Raw genomic sequence first — 24,380 nt, forward strand, 5'->3', positions numbered from 1 at the left:
GAAATCCAAGATGAAAGCAGAGAAAAGAGTCACAATAAAGGAAGAGCCTGCTACTTCTTCTGATGCTAAGTTTGATACATTGGTCAAAACTATGGAGAAGATGATGGAGAAAATCTCTCTAACTGACTGGGCAGCAACTAGAGAACCTCAGATTGGTCCACAAATTAGAAACCCAAATTTTCGAAGGAAACCATAATTGCCAAACAAACCAAGAGAGCAGAAGGGTTCGGAGCAGTCACAACAGCAAGTAAGACCACCATTTCAGCAGAATTATGCTCAAGATCAAGATGAGGAGGATGAGCAATTACCAGAAGATCAAATTCTGTTTTTTGGTGATGGGCAGGAAGATGTGTATTTGACTAAAGAAGATGAAGAGAAGGAGTTGTTTGAAAATTTCGAGGCAGAGGATGAAGAGTTGCTACTTGCTTAGTATCAAAGTGATGTATTGATGACTGAATCCGAGGACTATAGGAAGGGATATCAAAATGCCATAATGCAATTGCAGTGACAATATAATTTGAGGAACAAAACTGTGGGCAACAATGCAGCGAAAAAGGAAATACCAATCAACAACACAACAAAGAAAGAAATGGCAGCCAACAATGTGAAGAAGGATGTCCCTAGTACAAGTGCCCAAAGGAAGGAGTCTCCTGTTACTATCTTGCAGAGGAAATAGGACACACCCAAAGATGCTGTAGAAAAGAAGGATGCTGCTCATAAAGGGATTCAAAAGGTACCAAATCCCTTTAATCATGAAGCTGAAATTGCTAAATTAAAGATCTCCATTCTTCTTGGTGAATTGGTAAAGAATAATCTGTGAAAATTCCTAGATCTAACAATCTCAGGAATTCTACTGCAACCAACTGAATCTACTTCACCTAGATTGTAAATTACATTACAATCTTATTTCATATTTCTTCTTGAAACATTGAAGTAAATTAATGAAGCAGCCTACACCAATTAAATATGATTCTGAAACATAGAAACTGAGCAAGGAAAGTAGAAACACATAGGACACCGTTATTTTTGGACAAAAGTCGCCTGAAAAACCCAATGCGGGAAAACCGGTGCAACAACTCTGAGGGTTTTATTATTATGCAGGAGAAAATCTGAGTTCAATTCTAAGATGCTCAACTAGCAACCTGGTATAGAGAGAATACTAAAAAAAAGACTGGTGAAATGATCTCACACTATCACTGGAGAATCAGTGATTGATCCTGCTGCTCTAGAGGCTCTGCATCACCCTTTGCGTGGCCTCTGCGCAGAATTGCGTCACTCTGGGCAGTTTTTGCGTCACCCCTCCTGGATATTACGCTGCCTCTCCTTTGGATCCTCTGCTGGCTGAGAAATCGACCGTCTGCCTCCCGGACTCACACCCTGGCTTCCGATAATTGAATTTCGACTTCCCTTAGCAGGAAACTCAACTTCCCCTCAAGCACTGTGCTGCCTCTGCGTCAGCACTGTGTTGCCTCTGCGTCAGCACTGTGTGGGCCAGCGTCAACCTTCCTCTAGACGTCTTTCTGTCCTCTCTCTGCCTTGTACTCTCTAGAAATTCTTCTTTTGGGTTCTCACTACCCCTCTGTTGCAAGAAATCTCCTCAATCGATTTTCCTCTTGAGAACTTCTCACTTCAGAAAATCGATTTCCTTGATCTCTCTGTGTTTTCCAAATGACCCTTAAGCCCCTTCTTATATCTTCCTATTGGACAACCAACGGCCTAGATTAAATCATAATCAAAGGCTCAGATTGTTTTGGCTTGATCTGTGTCTTTTTCTAGAAGTTTCACCCCTGATTAAATTAATACCCATTAATATTTTATTTTTTCTAAGTTTAGACTTAGGAACGCCATTAAAAATATTAATTATTTTAATAAATTCACTTATGGGTGGAATTTCCCAAAATGCTTTCTGGGTTCTTTGGAATACATGTGCCCAAACCTCTCTGCAAAAAATGAGGCTTAGAGCACATCCGATGCTACCCTAAATCAACACTCCCTCTTAGCGAGGAATGTGCTCTAGCAATACACTTCTACTGCATACTGCTTTGACTCTGAAGCATTGTCCTCTACGCTGCTGATGTCTCACGTACTGTCCACCAACTACTGCGCTGTTGCTGCTACTGTACTGCTGCCTTTGACACTACCACTGCCATTGCTACATCTGTATTGCAGGTCTCTCTCAAATGCTACATCTGCTATGCTGCTAGCATTGCTAACATTGCATCTGTACTGCAACTCAGTTGCTAAGAGAAGCAATGGAAAACACCCAAAACTGGGCAATTGTCCAGTGGATACACCTCGGTGCTGAAATCCTGACTGCTGCTAGTCCCACGCTCTCTTCTGAAGCCATTGCGCTGCTGAAGCTTTGTGCTGTGCCTCCTGGCACTGCTGCCTCTCTGCTCTGCGTTGCTCACATTCTGGCGCTACTAACTACTGCATCTGTCGAATCAACACTCCATGGCATCCACTGAAAGCTCTTCCATCCTGCTACTACTGATCATGGGCTCCCGTAGCAAGGTGATGATCCAAGAGGTGGGCTCCTCAAGGATCCTGCCCATCTGTAGCTCTATTGAACTACAGTTCGATATTAGCCCACCTCCATCCTGGAGGTATCTTGGCTGTCATGGTGAACTCCTCTTGTTCGATTTTTGTGACTGCAACCTTAGGATCATGCTTCTCATCCTTGTCCTTTTTCTTCAAAGAACACCGGGATGCATAATGGCCCATCTCGCCACATCTAAAACATTTCACCTTGGAGACGTCCTTCTTACGTCTCTGTTTCCCTTGCCGTCCCTTCGATGCAAGGGCTATGTTATCCTCCTTCTCTACTTTGGGCTTCGACCCACTGCTGCTGCTGCTTCTGTCAAGTTTGACCTTGATTAGTTCTCTCCTCAACTCTTCTTGTTTCAGAGCTGCGCAGATCTCGTCCCAACTTGGCAATGTTGCTCTGTCCAGGATACTCTGGACAAAGGCTTGCCATTCATTCGAGACGAAATTTAGAGCCAGTCTCACTAACTTTGAATCCTAAGGTGTATGCCTCGCAGCCGACAACTCTTCACGGGTCTCCTTCAGTTTCGTGATCTGAGCAGACCTCAGTTTTTGTTCTAAGTACATCTTCCACTGCTCAGAAGATCCCTGATTCAATGTGGCCAAGGCATCCCACATCTCCTTAGCAGTTCCTTTGCTAGCAATGTGGCACACCACGTGATCCTTGACTCCATCCAGGATCATCCTTTTGGCATTTGACATCTTAGCCTTGTACTTTAGCGGATCTGCATCCGTAGGTTCAGCTACCACATTATCAACATATGTTTTGAGGCCATGCTCATCTAGAAGGAAAGACATTCTAGCCTTCCAGATGGCATAGTTGGAAGCTTCGTCCAACCTATCCTGATCCCTCAAGCCACTAGTTGCCATATCTTCCGAAAAATGTCGAACAACTCCCTCTTTCTCCCTACTGTGTAGCTCCTAGGCTGCCTTACACACTCCCTGATGGAGTTGGTAAGTTGCTGCTCCTCTGCTGTTCAACAAATGAGAAATACTGATTTCCTCGGCAAGAAATCACTGAGGAAGTATTCCCTCACTATGCGATCTGCTTCTTCCTTCTAACGATTTTTCTGCCCTGCACTCAGCTTGCAGAAAACTACGTCCTTCTAGCTTTGCGTAGCTCCCTTTGCCTCGACAAATTCTCGATCCGACAGTCTTACCTCTCTGTCGGCTCACTTAGAGAGAGACACCCACGAAAATATAGCCCTCTTGGCTAGAACTGCGCAATCCCTCAGGGGATTCGAACTGCTGCTTGTTGCAGCAAGTTGTCCTTGCTTCAGTGCTAGATCTGCTCTTCCCTGTTTCACATCAATAACTCTGATACCATGTGAAAATTCCTAGATCTAACAATCTCAGGAATCCTACTGCAACCAACTGAATCTACTTCACCTAGATTGTAAATTACAATACAAGCTTATTTCAGATTTCTTCTTGAAACATTGAAGTAAATTACTGAAACAACCTACACCAATTAAATATGATTTTGAAACATAGAAATTGAGCAAGGAAAGTAGAAACACATAGGACACCGTTATTTTTGGACAAAAGTCCCCAGAAAAACCCAATGCGGGAAAACCGGTGTAGCAACTCTAAGGGTTTTATTATTATGCAGGAGAAAACCTGAGTACAATTCTAGGATGCTCAACTAACAATTGGATATAAAGAGAATACTGAACAAAAGACTAGTGAAATGATCTCACCCTGTCAATTGAGAATCAATGACTGATCCTGTTGCTCTGGAGGCTCTGTGTCACCCTTTGTCACCCTATATGTATGACCCATATAGAAGGCAATTTATAAATTGTCATGTTAAATAGTTTTTCATATTAGGGGGGAGTGTGAATAATACAAGAACTAATGAAGACAAAAGGAGACAACCAATCGACTTTGCTGCAAGAGAAACAACTATTTTAGGTCTCCACTGTAGCAGATTATTGGAAGTATTCTAGATCACTATATGGGGCTTTATGTGTAATTAGATGGTTATAAATAATGATAGATGCAAATCTCTTTGTCTGTGGGTTTTCACCAACATATCTCTTTGTAATTTATTTAGTTAATATGTTATTAGAGATAATTTAGTTATTACATAGTACCCTCTCTTGTTTTTCGAACTATAACAATCATTCATTGTGGTGGCTATAAGTATAACAATTGTTCATGGTGGTGGCTGTTATTTAAAAGGATTGATCTCAATTGATCCAAATATATCATGTTTGGTGTGTAAGTGGGGTTATATTTAGTGCAATTTATCTGTTTCTTGAGATTTCTTAAATTAAATTAAATTACTTTTACTTTCTTTTAATGGCACATAATATACTACAGATAAATTTCATTGTGAAATGTATGTTTGCATATATTACTCCCATCTTTTTTTCATGCACTTCTATTTTTTGTTAAGGTGATGGAAAAGGGGCATTTCAAGCTATATAGTAAAAAGGAGGCAGATATAGCAGCTTCATCAGATTATCTCCTCACTCTTCCAATATCTGTGGATGAGTCACAGGTGCAAATTTTGTCTCTTAGTTATTTTGCAGTGTTCGTATCAGTATATAGTAGTAATTATCAATTTCTCTTTTCTAGCTCTTCAAAGTGTATAATCTTCTAATATTTCATGTGGTTTTTGCATGGGGTTGTTTTGTACTTTGGGGCTGCAGTTTGATTCCAGAATGTTGACAAGATATTTCCAGGAAAATCCTCATGAAAATCTTCCTCAATTTGCAAACAAGGTATTTCACAAGTTTCCATGTACTTGACTTTGTGGATGATGCCATGTGGCTGTATGATTGGGCTTGTAAATTGGTTATTGTTTTTTTTATTGATATCAAAGATGCTCCCATGTGGTCCCAGTTCCTAGAACTCATAAAAAGCAGAGATGATATTGTTATTACAAGAACTGACCATATTTACCATATAGATTACATGGTATGCCCTACCATTTTCAATCATTTCAGTTCTCTTGGCAGTCAATTTACATGTGCAATAAATTATGTTTCATTTATATGTCAACTGGAAGTTACTGTATATTTGTGAAGTGCTTTGCATGTTAATTTGGCAGCTCAGTGACAAATTCCAACCATTGCATTGAATTCCTCTTTTCGAGAGGACCAAAATTGACTTTTGAAGCACTCAATTCGGATAAGGAAAAGTGGATTTTTGAGGTCAAGCCCACAAGTACAAAATTGTCAAGGTTGGCCTTGGGTCAAATGACACATCTCAAGGATAAGATGGCACCCCTCAAGTTGCATATAAATACAAGTTGAGTCCTCCTCATTTGGCACCTCATCAACTCACAAACATATCTTCTCTCTCCTCATTCTATTGGTTCGTACAGCTCAGAATTGCAGGATATCTCTCACACATGCAAAGGGAAGAAGTCATTTGCTGATTGGGCTGAATTGCAGGGCTGTTTCTTGGCATTGACCAAGGACTGTTTGACCATCTTTCATTGCGTTTTTGGGTAGAATATCTCTGTTTCTCTAGTCCGCATTGGAGGGCACACAGATTGAGGAAATCTGGGCATGTTGACTGGCATTGACTTCAGGGCTGACCACAGGTTTGACTGCAGAAGCAAGTGCAGACTTTGACTGAGTTTGACTGGCTGTTTTGGGACTGTTTTGGGCTGACTTTGACTGGCATTCTAGGCCCCATTTATTACTGCCTTGACCGAGTTCTTTTGGAAGGTTGACCATTGACTCTGTGGACTGGTTAGGGCTGACTTCACTGCTGTTGACTTGGACAGAATTACAGTTGACTTTTGTTGACTCTATCTCTTGTCTCTAATTTGACAAATGGCATGACATTTTGATTTGATTGAATATTGGATATTGGTTGTGGATATTGGCTAGTCAAAGTTTGACTTTGACTCTTGGATGATGTACTCTCTTTGTTGAACATTTGAAGACAATCTAATAGAAGAAGAATTGCAAAGGGTTTTCCCCCTTGTGGGGTTTTTCCCTAGTCATTGACCAAATATTGTCTCTTGTCTCTTGGCTGTCTTTCATTGTGCATTTGAATAATTGTTCTATCTACTAATGCTTTACTCTCATTGGTTAAATTGAAGAAGTGGAAATTGTTAAATTGGATGCTATTGTTGAATTAATAGTTGCAACATAGAACAATTGATGAAAAATTAACATGGTATCAAGCTGAGGTGAAGACAAGCCCAAGAGACATAGAGCCCTCCGGTCTTAATACTATCATGATGTGTGAAAATCCCTGAATCTAACACATCGGAAACCCCTACTGCAATTACTGGTTTAAAATCTCCTACTTGTTTTGTTAAAATTGGAAACTAGGGCCAAACTCCATGTGGATCACCTTATTTATGGCTTCTGATATTTTTCCTAGATTCCTCTCATTGAGAGGTGTAGGGTTGATCTAAAGATCATCCGATTCCGATAAGTATTTATGGAGATATGAATTTATTTTGATTATGGACAAATTGTCAAGGTCGGCCAACAAACTTATATAGGCTCAGAAGCCCAACAGTCATGTCTATTCAACCTCAACGTTTGCATATAAATACAAGGAGCATTATCCTCATTTAGACAATTCAACTCACTCATCTTCTCTCTCTCTCTCTCTCCTACGCATAAAAGGAGCGCCTCTCTCTCTCACACGTGTGGCTGAAAGGAAGACGTCCTAGGGCAAAGAAGACGCAGAAAGGACGCTAGAGCAGCAGGTCATCTCTTTGACCAGCGTTGACCAAGTGTTGACCTTCCAAGAAGTGCGGATTGGGTGTGGTTGCCCCTCCTAGGCAGGCCGCAACTTTTGGCACGAAAATCGAGGTGATCTGACCTCTGGTTTGACCGGTATTGACTGCCCTAGTTTAGGGATGCAGTTGACTTCAGAAATCTGCAAATTGACTGAACTTTTGGGGCTGTTCAAGGGCTGTTTCTTCAGGCTATTCGAGGTCAAGTTGACCGGAAATTGACCAAGTATTTTAGAGGTCAATTTCAGCTAGTTTGACCAAGTTTGACTTTGCTGATCTAGGGTTTGCTGCTGCTGATATAAAATTACAGAAATCAAATTTTGTACTATTTCTCTCTGCTAACCTATTGAAGATAAAAGAAGATTTGATCAAAGGGTTTCCCCGCATTGGGGTTTGTCTCTGGCTAGCCACCACATTTTGTGTCTCTTGTCTTGGCTTGTTTTCTGTTCATCATTTATGTTCTATCTGCACTTTACTTAATGTATATGTGATTGCTAATCTGTGGCTAATAAGAAGTAAAATAAGTAAACTGCTCTAAGCATAGAACATACCATAATTTAACATGGTACCGGAGCTGAGGTGAAGACAAAGCCCAAGCAAGAGCAATCACCGAAGAGAAGGTTGGCAAGGCTATCTTAAAAGGAAATCATGGGGTCCTTAACACACTTCCCCGCTGAAGACAAACTCCGTGAGAAGTCTGACTATCACGGATGGAAGATGTCTCTAGATCTAACATTAGAAGAGCAGGAAGTGTGGGACCATGTGAGAGGCGGGATTGTTGAGCCTCCATCAAATGCATCCACTGCTGCTAGGAACAAATGGACCAAGGGAGAAGTCAAAGCAAGGAAGATCATCCGGGACTCTATTGACAAACGCTTGGTGGCCTATGTTATTGCGCTGAACACCTCCAAGGAAATCTACGATAGACTGGCAAGTTTTATTTAAAGTTAATGATGCAAATCAAGTCTTGTTTCTTAGAAATAAGCTGAAGGAAATTAAGAAGGGCAAAGATGAGAGTATGCAAGCATATTTCTTAAGGATCACCGAGATCAAGAGCGATATCCTATATATTGGGGAAGTAATTCCTGACAGGGAAATGACACTCACAACTCTTGGAGGACTGCCATCTGAATGGTATATATTCAGGACTACTCTTCTCAACAATAACGTAATTCCTGGATTTGAGGAATTAATGGCCAGATGCATTCAAGAAGAAACGAGGATGGAAGAGCAAGAGATGCCCATACTTAAAGGTCATTCCTCTGCCTTTTCTTCTCATACTAAAAGAAGAAACAATTCCGGGGCTAAATTCAAAGGAAAGGCTGGACCAAAGGGTGGAAGAAAAGGACGATGTTACAATTGCAATAAAACAGGTCACTATGCAAGGGAGTGCCTTGATAAAAGGGACTCACACTGGGACAATGATCAAAATCCCTCTCAAGGCAATCAAAGGAATGGCAGGTCAAATGGCAAAGGTAAAAGAACTGCCAGAAATCAAGGAAGAGGACAACCATTCAAGAAGGCAAGAAATTCCAAGGATGAATCTAACACTGTTAACAATAAGCAAGATGAATATTATGTACTAGTTGCTCTATCTACCACTGCTCCCCCGGATTCGCTGGGAAATTGGTTTATTGATAGTGGTGCCTCAAGGCACTTCACTGGTTACAAAGAAGCTCTCTATAATTTGATAGAGAAGGAAACCAACCTGGAAATTGTTGTTGGAGATAATTCAAAATATCCCATGAAAGGCGTAGGAAATGTCACTCTTCAATTGAATCAGGGTAATACCATTCACTTATAAGATGTATTATATGTACCCGATCTAAAAAAGAACCTGGTGTCCATTTCGGCAATGGAGGACAAAAGCTACAAGGTGGCTTTCAGTGATGGAAAGGTATGTGTATGGAAAAAGAACTTTAAAGATGCTTTTATTCTTGGGTTTTGAGTTGATTCATTATATCAGGTCGGAGGAAGTCTGCTGGGTGTCATGTCTTGTGACACATTCTTCAGTCCGAACTATGGCATCGGAGGTTTGCTCACCTTTATTATAAAGCTCTACCCGATGTAAGAAAAATGGTGACCGGGATGCCCGAGTTCAGATTAGAGAAATAAGGTGTATGTCCAGGATGTGCTGAAAGAAAGCTCAAAAGGGGACCATTCCCCTCATGCCAAAGCAAGACCTCCGATATATTGCAGTTGGTTCACTCAGACATATCCGGTATGATGCTTGTGAACTCCTTGGGAGGATATTTATATCCTCACTTTTACAGATGATTATTCTCGGAAGACTTGGATATACTTCTTGAAAAAGAAGGATGAAGTGTTCTCCTGGTTTCGGCACTTCAAAGCCTTGATCGAGAATCAAACCGAAAAGAAGATCAAGATCTTAAGGAGTGACAATGGGATTGAATATGAATCCAATGAGTTTCATTACTTTTGTAAAGAGGCTAGCATTAAGAGGGAGACTACTACACCATATACTCCTGAGCAGAATGGTGTGGCGGAAAGGAAGAATCGTACAATTGTGGAAGCTGTCTGTGCTATGCTCCATGATCAAAGACTTTCGAAGATTCTATGGGCCGACGCTGCAAATACCGCCGTATATGTACAAAACTGATGCCCTCATAAAGCAGTGGGTTCCAAGACTCCCGAAGAAATGTTCACTGGTAAGAAACCCGACGTATCTCATTTTATAATTTTTGGAAGCCTTGTATATTTTCATGTGCCAAAAGAGAAAAGGAATAAATTGGGTGCATCTGGAAAGAAAGGAATCTTCGTGGGCTATAGCGAAAATACTAAGGGCTATAGAATCTATGTAGCTGGTCAAAGGGAAGTCGAGATTAGTCATGATGTCACCTTTGACGAAGATATGGCTCTTAGCAAAGTAGACAATCTTCCTACTTTAAGGGGATCTAAAGAAGCTGACACTGGGGAACCAAAGGAAGAGGAAGATGAGATGATGCCCGATGTGGAAGAACCTAAGGATCCTATTGATCCTCCTCCGCAAGAGCCTTCCTCTTCTAGGAAGAGGCCTTCATGGCTTAGGGGGCACACTTGATGATGCTGAAGGACACATTGTACCTTGAGGAATCTTTCGTGAAAGTAAGAAGCCGAACAGTTATCAGGCGTACCTGCCCATCATGAGCACGATCATCCAAAATGAGCCTTCATCATTCACAGATGTCGTCAAGCATCGAGTATGGAAGGATGCTATGACCGAGGAATATGAGTCCATTATGAAAAACGATGTTTGGGATGTGGTCCCCAAACCCTAGGACAAAACAGTGTCACTTCAAAATGGCTTTACAAGATAAAGCATGCAGTTGATGGAAGTGCGGAAAAGTATAAGGCTCGTTTTGTCGCTTGTGGCTTCTCCTAGAAGGAAGGTATAGACTTGTTGACCACTACTGGTCAACTACCCATGCAGTACACCCCCTTCTTTGCAAGAAGGGGCAACACCTGATCAGCGTTTCCGTGCCATCCTGCAGTCATCAGCAGCTTGATCATTTTGATTGTAAACCCAGTCTGCATGTATGAATTGTAAATAATCTTAGCAGACATGAGTCGTGTATGTGTATTGCCTAGGTGGACCTAATTTTCTAGTGGTAATCTACGTCCCGGAAGGTTTTTCGTCTCACCGATCCATGGATCGGCAGAGTTTTCCTTCAAACCTGACCCCAAAGCCGGGATGGATTTTGTCATTAGAACTTTAGGAGAATCCTAGTGTGTTGATCTGCTAGATTATAGTTGTGTCGCAGAACTGGGTGTTTTGTGAGGGTCTGTATTAAGTGGGTTTGTCCCCTTGAGATGTAAATTGTAAAAAGTCATCATGAAATGTGTCTTGAGGGTTGAAAATGTTTTAAATCCCCTCGTGAGTCCTAAGTCCTAGGTCCTAGGTGATTCCAAAGGCTTAGTTCGATGATCCATTTAAGAAATGAAATAAAATAATAAAATAAATAAAAATTGAGAAATTTAAAAATTTAAAAAAATAAAATAAAATAATAAATAATAAAAAATTAAAAATTTTTAAAAATGAAATAAATAAAAAATAATAAAAAATTAAAAAAATAAAAAATGAAAAAAAATAAAAATAAAATAATAATATTTTAAGTGAATAAATCGACGGATGAGATCAAGAGATGTCTTGATCCTCATCAACGGTCGAGATTATTTCTACATGGATCATTCGAACTAGCCATTGGGATCATGTCCTTTATATAGGGTCTTAGGTGGTCATTTCAGATCATTGGATCTGTGAGTCTGATACTGAAGAAGCTCTCTTGTAAATCTGTTTCTGGTTAATAAAAGAAGACTTTGGGGTCCATATCTTGCTGGTGTTACTCTCTTGAAATGCTGTGAGATTGTTTAAATTTTCTGCATATGTTATTTTCAGCCGTTAATAATAGCTTTTTGTAGAGTATTGTGAGCACAGGTATCTTGTTCACTTGCTGGGGTTTGGGTGCTGTTAGGGTTTCTGAAGTAATGGCAGGTATCTCCATTACTTCCTGAGATCTAGCAGCATTTTTGCCCTCTTTATTGACAGTTGTTTTGAGCTGTGCAGAAAACATTATTGAAGGAAATTTTGTGGGCGTTCGGGGAAGTTCTCGGCTGAACCAGCCAACTCCCGCAAGCATTTTTTGCTGAGCCCAGTTGGATTTGACCCTGGGTCTATCATTCGGTTTATTTATCTGATTTGCATGAGATATTTTTTTTTCTGAAGTTCTTCACAGTGAAAATCTCAAATTTTTATTCTTAAAATATTTTCTGTGCTTACTGCTAAATCTGGCTGTTAAGGGGCCAAAAATCTGTACATTTATCAACTGTTCTAGGGTTTCAAAATTATTTTCAGGTTCAATTAGGGTTTTCAGTTTCTTGGTTTTAGGCATATTTTTCCTTTGGGTGATCTTTTCCTTTCAGGATTATTAAATTTTCAGGGCCATCATCCGTACCCTATTTCGCCAGTAGCCACAGTTTTTTCCACACTCAGGGGATTAAGCTGCCTGCAAAACCTTTGCTGCTGCATGAACCAGCCAGAACCATTTATGGGCTAATGATGAAAGAAAAATATTGATCCGTTTTGTAAATCACTGTTGGGGACTTATGTTTCAAGACAAATGCCGGACGCATCGCAGAAAGGAGACAAAACTATGTATAATGTGTAAAGACGCAACGTGAAGCCGTTCGTCTCATTCTTGCTCAGTCAACAGAAGGCACAATAGTATGATCTTCTCTATGCCAAATCTGGGTACCCAGGTGTTTGCTGCCGCTGTCATTTGTAGAGAATTGAATCTGGCTGCTAAATCGATTCACTGTTTATATGCTTGTGCATCCATCCTTTGCCGAGCCAGGGTTTCGAGACCATATCCCATCAGCAATACACGCTGTCCGTTCTCTTCACTTTCAGGCAGGAACCTGCAATCCTTTCCTCAGAAACTTGCTCAGTATTCCTTCACGCCTACAAACAGTGGTTTAAATCCAGCATTTGTCGATGTAACAGCCTCACTCATGCAAGGGTTCTTCAGTCCTCAGCGTGAATGAAATCCGGATTTGTGGTGCGTTCTGAAGCGCAGGTCATCACGTCAAACCAGCAAGGTAATATCTTCAAGAGCCTGCGTATCTGTCTTCCAGGTAATATGTAATCGATTTCAAATTTTTTGCCGCCGTCCTGGTCGTGGGTTTATGCTTTACGCGTAGTGAATTTTCGTTTGGGTCACGTTCAGCGTTTTTGGGTTTACGGTTCTCTGTTCGAACAACCAATTTCGATTCATGCGTAAGTCATTTCGGCCCCTTGAGTCGATTAGGATTTAGATACGCGTTTTTTTATTATTTGCATAGGTTTAGTTTTAGGGTTTTTGTGTGGTTACGTAATTTCCTTTTTTTAGATTTTAATTTGATTTTTTTAGGTTAGTTTAAATCTAAAATTTGTATAGTTTTGATTTATAATTTAAAATAGATTTTAATATTTAGGTTTTAGATTTATGTTTTAGATTTTTGGTTAAGGTTTTAGATTTTAAATCGTTTCATTTTGATAGATATAATTTTTATTTAAAAAATAAAAATAAAAAATTTAATTAGATTTTGATTTAATCTTGTTTATTTAGATTTGATTTAATTAATTTTTAATGTGTTAGTTTTATTTTTAGAATTTAGATTTATAATGTTTTAAATTAGATTTGTACATATTTTAATTTTAAATTTTTTAATGGTTAGATTTTTTTTTATTTTATTTTAAATCTTAAAAAAAAAAAAATTGAAAAAATATAATTTTTTTTTTTTGGAAATTTGTAGGTCCAGTTATTTTTGGGAATTGTCATGCTGAGATCTAAATTTTTCAAGTCGAGATGCGAAATTGATATCTGGTTAATGGTTTATGGTTCGTGGTGGTTTAAAGCATTCATTTTTTTTGAAAATTCTCAATTGCTGGATATCGTTTGGTCATTCTAAGAGCATTGTGATTTAGCTGATGATAGATGATTGCTGTTCATGGTCCATACTTTTATATCATTTAACAAGTAATCGTTTTAACGACAATCTCTTAAGGCATTGGTCTGCTAAATTAATCAAATCCATCGAGTGCTTTTTATATCGTATCTCGTGTCTCCCAACCAACTGATCGACAGTTGGTCTCATCATCTCACAGGGACTACCCCCCTTAGCCGCGGGAGACAGGCTTAAACGGAGGGATCGAGGATCAGAGTGACAGCCCCCGGTCTGAGCGTTGTCGTGTCAATCCGCGCGACAACATTTTTTGGCGCCGTTGCCGGGGACTTTGTTTTCTCGGCATTTCATCATTCATCGTTCATCTGTCTATCATTCGTTTGAGCCGGCAACGACAACATTTTTTGGCGCCGTTGCCGGGGACATTGTTTTCTCGGTGTTTTAACGACAATCTTTCTTCTCATTTTTATCTTTTCATCTGGCCCGGCAACGCCAACATTTTTTGGCGCCGTTGCCGGGGATAGAGTTTTTCTGTTCCTGGAGGTTTCATCGACATTCATCTTTCTCATCTCTCATTTTGAGCTGGCAGATTCAACCTTTGGGGGAGCTTCCCTCTTCTCTGCATTAAGGCAAGGCCCCACCCTTCAGGATACAATGGTTGGGGTTTAGCAAGGGTCCTTTTGAGATCCCGAGAGACGTTATCTCTAAGCTTCTCTTACCGTCTATAACTCTAAGTTATCATTTGGATCTTTCACTGCCTCATCAGCATATCTTCGGTGTGTTTCTTGTTTGGGTGGCGACTCCATTTTCTTATTTTTCCCATACAAGAAGCCTCCCGCATATCTGCTTGTGGTTACTTTTTGGATCCTAGAATCAGATTCATTGTTCAAGTGGGGACTCCACTTCTTTCATCTCTTAATTTTCTTGAGCAGAAATCTCTTTCTATCATCCATTTGATCCCTTACTGTTCATCATGGATTATTCATGTAAACCATGTCATTTTACTGATAATCTCCATGATCTTCCAAAAGAAGCCATTTCTAAATTATTTAAGTTCTCGGGTGGTGATTCGGTCACTGTTAAACAGCATTTAAACATGTTTACTTGTGTAATGATCTTATATTGTAGATTTCCTCAATATAATCATGAAGATTTCAAGATGCGTCTATTTGTCCATTCTTTAGAGGGTGATGCCTTGAATTGGTTTAATAATTTTCCTAATGATTTTTTCACTTCTTTACAAGACATTCTCAATGCTTTTAAAGATAGATATGATAGTCCAAACAGCTTGCCTTCTGCCTCTAAAATTGTGCAACAGAATGAAAGTAATTTGATAAGAGGTCCAGCTGAAAGATCCCAAGACGATTCATCATGTCAGAATGTGTCATCCACTGGAAATATTGCAGATCAAGTTCATGATAGTGAAAAATCAGGGACAAATGACAATGAAAGGGAAGAGCAAAAACAAATTTTACGAGATCTAATGATGCTGGTAAGAAATATGGAAATCAACCAAACTAATTATGTCAATGATGTGAAAACTTTATGCACCCACCTGGAAAAACGTAATAGGGAGATTGAAGTCACGCAAAATCAGCATGCTAAAGAAATTGAGGCCATGAACACTAAATATGAAACAGAAATTAGAAGCATGCAAAGCAAGATGTCAGTCTTAGAGGAAAATATGGTGACCATGAAAGTTGATCATGATAGGGAAATTGACTCTATGCAAAACAAGTTACTAACTATGGAAGAGGAAATGACTATCATGACGTTCAATCATAATAATCAGTTGGCTGACATGCAAGCGAATCATAAAGAAGAAATAAATTTCATGCATCATTACTTGATGGACATAAAGGAAAAGAACCATAAAGTGATAAAAGACATGGAAGAACATCATGCCAGACAAATCGGTGATATAAAGGTTGAACACTCTAGACAGATGGATGCCATTAGAATACAGGTTCAAAGGTTTCAGCAATTGGAAGATGAAAGAAACCAGCAAACATCAACAGATCAGGAGCCTTCTCATTTTTTGCAACAAGCTCCATCTTATTATGAGGAGGTTATTGATTCGATTGAAAGATGGTTAATTGAAGGTGATCCTGATAGACATAAGGATCAGATGCGGGATAAAGAAAGACATATCACGCATACTTCATCTGATAGTTTTGAAACAGAAAGTACCAGATCATCAGTAATTCAACCTGCCAGAAAGAAAAAGCGCAAGAGAAAGAAAATAAGAAGAAGATTTGACGCATCAGACGGCCGCGAGCAGCTTGATTTTCGGATAGGAAAGAGTCCTACCATATGCAAAATTGGACATGGCACATCCGACAAACAGCCGACAGATTTGCCTGAAAGCAGGCAAATGCTCAGTATGCACTATATTGAACACATCTGATGTCGTAGGGCATCCTTTGTATCGTATTTCTAACCCTACTCCTTGTTTTTTCCGCATTTTCGTTTCTGCTTTAGATAGTTAATAAATGAAGAGCTTTTATCTTTATTGTGCTTAATGTATATGATGATTTTGGAATGGACGCTACTTATTTTTATTTGTGTGTTGTATGGGTGCAGATTCTGGATTCTCACATTCCTACAGTGCAGCAACGTGTCCCCAAGTAGAGCCAGATGTTGACCACTACTGGTCAACTACCCATGCAGTACACCCCCCTTTTCTTTGCAAGAAGGGGCAGCACCTGATCAGCGTTTCCGTGCCATCCTGCAGTCATCAGCAGCTTGATCATTTTGATTGTAAACCCAGTCTGCATGTATGAATTGTAAATAATCTTAGCAGACATGAGTCGTTTATGTGTATTGCCTAGGTGGACCTAATTTTCTAGTGGTAATCTACGTCCCGGAAGGTTTTTCGTCTCACCGATCCATGGATCGGCAGAGTTTTCCTTCAAACCTGACCCCAAAGCCGGGATGGATTTTGTCATTAGAACTTTAGGAGAATCCTAGTGTGTTGATCTGCTAGATTATAGTTGTGTCGCAGAACTGGGTGTTTTGTGAGGGTCTGTATTAAGTGGGTTTGTCCCCTTGAGATGTAAATTGTAAAAAGTCATCATGAAATGTGTCTTGAGGGTTGAAAATGTTTTAAATCCCCTCGTGAGTCCTAAGTCCTAGGTCCTAGGTGATGTTTCCAAAGGCTTAGTTCGATGATCCATTTAAGAAATGAAATAAAATAATAAAATAAATAAAAATTAAGAAATTTAAAAATTTAAAAAAATAAAATAAAATAATAAATAATAAAAAATTAAAAAATTTAAAAAATGAAATAAATAAAAAATAAAAAAAATTAAAAAAATAAAAAATGAAAAAAAAATAAAATAAAATAATAATATTTTAAGTGAATAAATCGACGGATGAGATCAAGAGATGTCTTGATCCTCATCAACGGTCGAGATCATTTCTACATGGATCATTCGAACTAGCCATTGGGATCATATCCTTTATATAGGGTCTTAGGTGGTCATTTCAGATCATTGGATCTGTGAGTCTGATACTGAAGAAGCTCTCTTGTAAATCTGTTTCTGGTTAATAAAAGAAGACTTTGGGGTCCATATCTTGCTGGTGTTACTCTCTTGAAATGCTGTGAGATTGTTTAAATTTTCTGCATATGTTATTTTCAGCCGTTAATAATAGCTTTTTGTAGAGTATTGTGAGCACAGGTATCTTGTTCACTTGCTGGGGTTTGGGTGCTGTTAGGGTTTCTGAAGTAATGGCAGGTATCTCCATTACTTCCTGAGATCTAGCAGCATTTTTGCCCTCTTTATTGACAGTTGTTTTGAGCTGTGCAGAAAACATTATTGAAGGAAATTTTGTGGGCGTTCGGGGAAGTTCTCGGCTGAACCAGCCAACTCCCGCAAGCATTTTTTGCTGAGCCCAGTTGGATTTGACCCTGGGTCTATCATTCGGTTTATTTATCTGATTTGCATGAGACATTTTTTTTCTGAAGTTCTTCACAGTGAAAATCTCAAATTTTTATTCTTAAAATATTTTCTGTGCTTACTGCTAAATCTGGCTGTTAAGGGGCCAAAAATCTGTACATTTATCAACTGTTCTAGGGTTTCAAAATTATTTTCAGGTTCAATTAGGGTTTTCAGTTTCTTGGTTTTAGGCATATTTTTCCTTTGGGTGATCTTTTCCTTTCAGGTTTGCAGGATTATTAAATTTTCAGGGCCATCATCCGTACCCTATTTCGCCAGTAGCCACAGTTTTTTCCACACTCAGGGGATTAAGCTGCCTGCAAAACCTTTGCTGCTGCATGAACCAGCCAGAACCATTTATGGGCTAATGATGAAAGAAAAATATTGATCCGTTTTATAAATCACTGCTGGGGGACTTATGTTTCAAGACAAATGCCGGACGCATCGCAGAAAGGAGACAAAACTATGTATAATGTGTAAAGACGCAACGTGAAGCCGTTCGTCTCATTCTTGCTCAGTCAACAGAAGGCACAATAGTATGATCTTCTCTATGCCAAATCTGGGTACCCAGGTGTTTGCTGCCGCTGTCATTTGTAGAGAATCGAATCTGGCTGCTAAATCGATTCACTGTTTATATGCTTGTGCATCCATCCTTTGCTGAGCCAGGGTTTCGAGACCATATCCCATCAGCAATACACGCTGTCCGTTCTCTTCACTTTCGGGCAGGAACCTGCAATCCTTTCCTCAGAAACTTGCTCAGTATTCCTTCACGCCTACAAACAGTGGTTTAAATCCAGCATTTGTCGATGTAACAGCCTCACTCATGCAAGGGTTCTTCAGTCCTCAGCGTGAATGAAAACCGGATTTGTGGTGCGTTCTAAAGCGCAGGTCATCACGTCAAACCAGCAAGGTAATATCTTCAAGAGCCTGCGTATCTGTCTTCCAGGTAATATGTAATCGATTTCAAATTTTTTGCCGCCGTCCTGGTCGTGGGTTTATGCTTTACGCGTAGTGAATTTTCGTTTGGGTCACGTTCAGCGTTTTTGGGTTTACGGTTCTCTGTTCGAACAACCAATTTCGATTCATGCGTAAGTCATTTCGGCCCCTTGAGTCGATTAGGATTTAGATACGCGTTTTTTTATTATTTGCATAGGTTTAGTTTTAGGGTTTTTGTGTGGTTACGTAATTTCCTTTTTTAGATTTTAATTTGATTTTTTTAGGTTAGTTTAAATCTAAAATTTGTATAGTTTTGATTTATAATTTAAAATAGATTTTAATATTTAGGTTTTATATTTATGTTTTAGACTTTTGGTTAAGGTTTTAGATTTTAAATCGTTTCATTTTGATAGATATAATTTTTATTTAAAAAAAAAAAAAAAAAAAATTTAATTAGATTTTGATTTAATCTTGTTTATTTAGATTTGATTTAATTAATTTTTAATGTGTTAGTTTTATTTTTAGAATTTAGATTTATAATGTTTTAAATTAGATTTGTACATATTTTAATTTTAAATTTTTTAATGGTTAGATTTTTTTTATTTTATTTTAAATCTTAAAAAAAAAAAAAAAATTGAAAAAATATAATTTTGTTTTTTTTTTTTTTGGAAATTTTTAGGTCCAGTTATTTTTGGGAATTGTCATGCTGAGATCTAAATTTTTCAAGTCGAGATGCGAAATTGATATCTGGTTAATGGTTTATGGTTCGTGGTGGTTTAAAGCATTCATTTTTTTTGAAAATTCTCAATTGCTGGATATCGTTTGGTCATTCTAAGAGCATTGTGATTTAGCTGATGATAGATGATTGCTGTTCATGGTTCATATTTTTATATCATTTAACAAGTAATCGTTTTAACCACAATCTCTTAAGGCACTGGTCTGCTAAATTAATCAAATCCATCGAGTGCTTTTTATATCGTATCTCGTGTCTCCCAACCAACTGGTCGACAGTTGGTCTCATCATCTCATAGGGACTACCCCCCTTAGCCGCGGGAGACAGGCTTAAACGGAGGGATCGGGGATCAGAGTGACAGCCCCCGGTCTGAGCGTTGTCGTGTCAATCCGCGCGACAACATTTTTTGGCGCCGTTGCCGGGGACTTTGTTTTCTCGGCATTTCATCATTCATCGTTCATCTGTCTATCATTCGTTTGAGCCGGCAACGACAACATTTTTTGGCGCCGTTGCCGGGGACATTGTTTTCTCGGTGTTTTAACGACAATCTTTCTTCTCATTTTTATCTTTTCATCTGGCCTGGCAACACCAACATTTTTTGGCGCCGTTGCCGGGGATAGAGTTTTTCTGTTCCTGGAGGTTTCATCGACATTCATCTTTCTCATCTCTCATTTTGAGCTGGCAGATTCAACCTTTGGGGGTTATCATTTGGATCTTTCACTGCCTCATCAGCATATCTTCGGTGTGTTTCTTGTTTGGGTGGCGACTCCATTTTCTTATTTTTCCCATACAAGAAGCCTCCCGCATATCTGCTTGTGGTTACTTTTTGGATCCTAGAATCAGATTCATTGTTCAAGTGGCGACTCCACTTCTTTCATCTCTTAATTTTCTTGAGCAGAAATATCTTTCTATCATCCATTTGATCCCTTACTGTTCATCATGGATTATTCATGTAAACCATGTCATTTTACTGATAATCTCCATGATCTTCCGAAAGAGGCCATTTCTAAATTATTTAAGTTCTCGGGTGGTGATTCGGTCACTGTTAAACAACATTTAAACATGTTTACTTGTGTAATGATCTTATATTGTAGATTTCCTCAATATAATCATGAAGATTTCAAGATGCGTCTATTTGTCCATTCTTTAGAGGGTGATGCCTTGAATTGGTTTAATAATTTTCCTAATGATTTTTTCACTTCTTTACAAGACATTCTCAATGCTTTTAAAGATAGATATGATAGTCCAAACAGCTTGCCTTCTGCCTCTAAAATTGTGCAACAGAATGAAAGTAATTTGATAAGAGGTCCAGCTGAAAGATCCCAAGACGATTCATCATGTCAGAATGTGTCATCCACTGGAAATATTGCAGATCAAGTTCATGATAGTGAAAAATCAGGGACAAATGACAATGAAAGGGAAGAGCAAAAGCAAATTTTACGAGATCTAATGATGTTGGTAAGAAATATGGAAATCAACCAAACTAATTATGTCAATGATGTGAAAACTTTATGCACCCACCTGGAAAAACGTAATAGGGAGATTGAAGTCACGCAAAATCAGCATGCTAAAGAAATTGAGGCCATGAACACTAAATATGAAACAGAAATTAGAAGCATGGAAAGCAAGATGTCAGTCTTAGAGGAAAATATGGTGACCATGAAAGTTGATCATGATAGGGAAATTGACTCTATGCAAAACAAGTTACTAACTATGGAAGAGGAAATGACTATCATGACGTTCAATCATAATAATCAGTTGGCTGACATGCAAGCGAATCATAAAGAAGAAATAAATTTCATGCAGCATTACTTGATGGACATAAAGGAAAAGAACCATAAAGTGATAAAAGACATGGAAGAACATCATGCCAGACAAATCGGTGATATAAAGGTTGAACACTCTAGACAGATGGATGCCATTAGAATACAGGTTCAAAGGTTTCAGCAATTGGAAGATGAGAGAAACCAGCAAACATCAACAGATCAGGAGCCTTCTCATTTTTTGCAACAAGCTCCATCTTATTATGAGGAGGTTATTGATTCGATTGAAAGATGGTTAATTGAAGGTGATCCTGATAGACATAAGGATCAGATGCGGGATAAAGAAAGACATATCACGCATACTTCATCTGATAGTTTTGAAACAGAAAGTACCAGATCATCAGTAATTCAACCTGCCAGAAAGAAAAAGCGCAAGATAAAGAAAATAAGAAGAAGATTTGACGCATCAGACGGCCGCGAGCAGCTTGATTTTCGGATAGGAAAGAGTCCTACCATATGCAAAATTGGACATGGCACATCCGACAAGCAGCCGACAGATTTGCCTGAAAGCAGGCAAATGCTCAGTATGCACTATATTGAACACATCTGATGCCGTAGGGCATCCTTTGTATCGTATTTCTAACCCTACTCCTTGTTTTTTCCGCATTTTCGTTTCTGCTTTAGATAGTTAATAAATGAAGAGCTTTTATCTTTATTGTGCTTAATGTATATGATGATTTCTGAATGGACGCTACTTATTTTTATCTGTGTGTTGTATGGGTGCAGATTCTGGATTCTCACATTCCTACAGTGCAGCAACGTGTCCCCAAGTAGAGCCAGATGTTGACCACTACTGGTCAACTACCCATGCAGTACACCCCCTTCTTTGCAAGAAGGGGCAGCACCTGATCAGCGTTTCCGTGCCATCCTGCAGTCATCAGCAGCTTGATCATTTTGATTGTAAACCCAGTCTGCATGTATGAATTGTAAATAATCTTAGCAGACATGAGTCGTGTATGTGTATTGCCTAGGTGGACCTAATTTTCTAGTGGTAATCTACGTCCCGGAAGGTTTTTCGTCTCACCGATCCATGGATCGGCAGAGTTTTCCTTCAAACCTGACCCCAAAGCCGGGATGGATTTTGTCATTAGAACTTTAGGAGAATCCTAGTGTGTTGATCTGCTAGATTATAGTTGTGTCGCAGAACTGGGTGTTTTGTGAGGGTCTGTATTAAGTGGGTTTGTCCCCTTGAGATGTAAATTGTAAAAAGTCATCATGAAATGTGTCTTGAGGGTTGAAAATGTTTTAAATCCCCTCGTGAGTCCTAAGTCCTAGGTCCTAGGTGATGTTTCCAAAGGCTTAGTTCGATGATCCATTTAAGAAATGAAATAAAATAATAAAATAAATAAAAATTAAGAAATTTAAAAATTTAAAAAAATAAAATAAAATAATAAATAATAAAAAATTTAAAAATTTAAAAAATGAAATAAATAAAAAATAATAAAAAATTAAAAAAATAATATTTTAAGTGAATAAATCGACGGATGAGATCAAGAGATGTCTTGATCCTCATCAACGGTCGAGATTATTTCTACATGGATCATTCGAACTAGCCATTGGGATCATATCCTTTATATAGGGTCTTAGGTGGTCATTTCAGATCATTGGATTTGTGAGTCTGATACTGAAGAAGCTCTCTTGTAAATCTGTTTCTGGTTAATAAAAGAAGACTTTGGGGTCCATATCTTGCTGGTGTTACTCTCTTGAAATGCTGTGAGATTGTTTAAATTTTCTGCATATGTTATTTTCAGCCGTTAATAATAGCTTTTTGTAGAGTATTGTGAGCACAGGTATCTTGTTCACTTGCTGGGGTTTGGGTGCTGTTAGGGTTTCTGAAGTAATGGCAGGTATCTCCATTACTTCCTGAGATCTAGCAGCATTTTTGCCCTCTTTATTGACAGTTGTTTTGAGCTGTGCAGAAAACATCATTGAAGGAAATTTTGTGGGCGTTCGGGGAAGTTCTCGGCTGAACCAGCCAACTCCCGCAAGCATTTTTTGCTGAGCCCAGTTGGATTTGATCCTGGGTCTATCATTCGGTTTATTTATCTGATTTGCATGAGATATTTTTTCTGAAGTTCTTCACAGTGAAAACCTCAAATTTTTATTCTTAAAATATTTTCCTGTGCTCATTGCTGAATCTGGCTGTTAAGGGGCCAAATCTGTAAATTAATCAGCTTTTTCTGTTCTAGGGTTTCAAAATTTTGTTCAGGTTCAATTAGGGTTTTCAGTTTCTTGGTTTTAGGCATATTTTTCCTTTGGGTGATCTTTTCCTTTCAGGTTTGCAGGATTATTAAATTTTCAGGGCCATCATCCGTACCCTATTTCGCCAGTAGCCACAGTTTTTTCACACTCAGGGGATTAAGCTGCCTGCAAAACCTTTGCTGCTGCATGAACCAACCAGAACCATTTATGGGCTAATGATGAAAGAAAAATATTGATCCGTTTTATAAATCATTGTTGGGGGACTTATGTTTCAAGACAAATGCCGGACGCATCGCAGAAAGGAGACAAAACTATGTATAATGTGTAAAGACGCAGCGTGAAGCCGTTCGTCTCATTCTTGCTCAGTCAACAGAAGGCACAATAGTATGATCTTCTCTATGCCAAATCTGGGTACCCAGGTGTTTGCTGCCGCTGTCATTTGTAGAGAATCGAATCTGGCTGCCAAATTGATTCACTGTTTATATGCTTGTGCATCCATCCTTTGCTGAGCCAGGGTTTCGAGACCATATCCCATCAGCAATACACGCTGTTCGTTCTCTTCACTTTCGGGCAGGAACCTGCAATCCTTTCCTCAGAAACTTGCTCAGTATTCCTTCACGCCTACAAACAGTGGTTTAAATCCAGCATTTGTCGATGTAACAGCCTCACTCATGCAAGGGTTCTTCAGTCCTCAGCGTGAATGAAATCCGGATTTGTGGTGCGTTCTGAAGCGCAGGTCATCACGTCAAACCAGCAAGTTAATATCTTCAAGAGCCTGCGTATCTGTCTTCCAGGTAATATGTAATCGATTTCAAATTTTTTGCCGCCGTCCTGGTCGTGGGTTTATGCTTTACGCACAGTGAATTTTCGTTTGGGTCACGTTTAGCGTTTTTGGGTTTACGGTTCTCTGTTCGAACAACCAATTTCGATTCATGCGTAAGTCATTTCGGCCCCTTGAGTCGATTAGGATTTAGATACGCGTTTTTTTTATTATTTGCATAGGTTTAGTTTTAGGGTTTTTGTGTGGTTACGTAATTTCCTTTTTTTAG

The 24,380-nt window shown here is 39.0% G+C and overlaps 1 protein-coding gene across 6 annotated transcripts in view; it reads left to right on the forward strand.

The window, feature by feature from the left end:
• LOC149203912 (uncharacterized) overlaps window positions 1–24,380 on the forward strand; it is a 387,797-nt gene that overhangs the window by 22,979 nt on the left and 340,438 nt on the right. For all 6 annotated transcript variants that reach the window (XR_016253984.1, XR_016253983.1, XM_089403610.1 and 3 more), the window contains 2 exons: window positions 4,946–5,050; window positions 5,202–5,273. Coding sequence is in view for 4 of the 6 variants with exons in the window: in XM_089403610.1 (XP_089259736.1) it covers window positions 4,946–5,050; window positions 5,202–5,273 (177 nt within the window). In the remaining 2 variants the exon portion in view is untranslated. The remainder of the gene's footprint in view (window positions 1–4,945; window positions 5,051–5,201; window positions 5,274–24,380) is intronic.

Source organism: Pinus tabuliformis, chromosome 2_1 (assembly GCF_031772625.1).
Source record: "Pinus tabuliformis cultivar Carrire ecotype Pingquan chromosome 2_1, CPIR1, whole genome shotgun sequence".
Taxonomy (NCBI): domain Eukaryota; kingdom Viridiplantae; phylum Streptophyta; class Pinopsida; order Pinales; family Pinaceae; genus Pinus; species Pinus tabuliformis.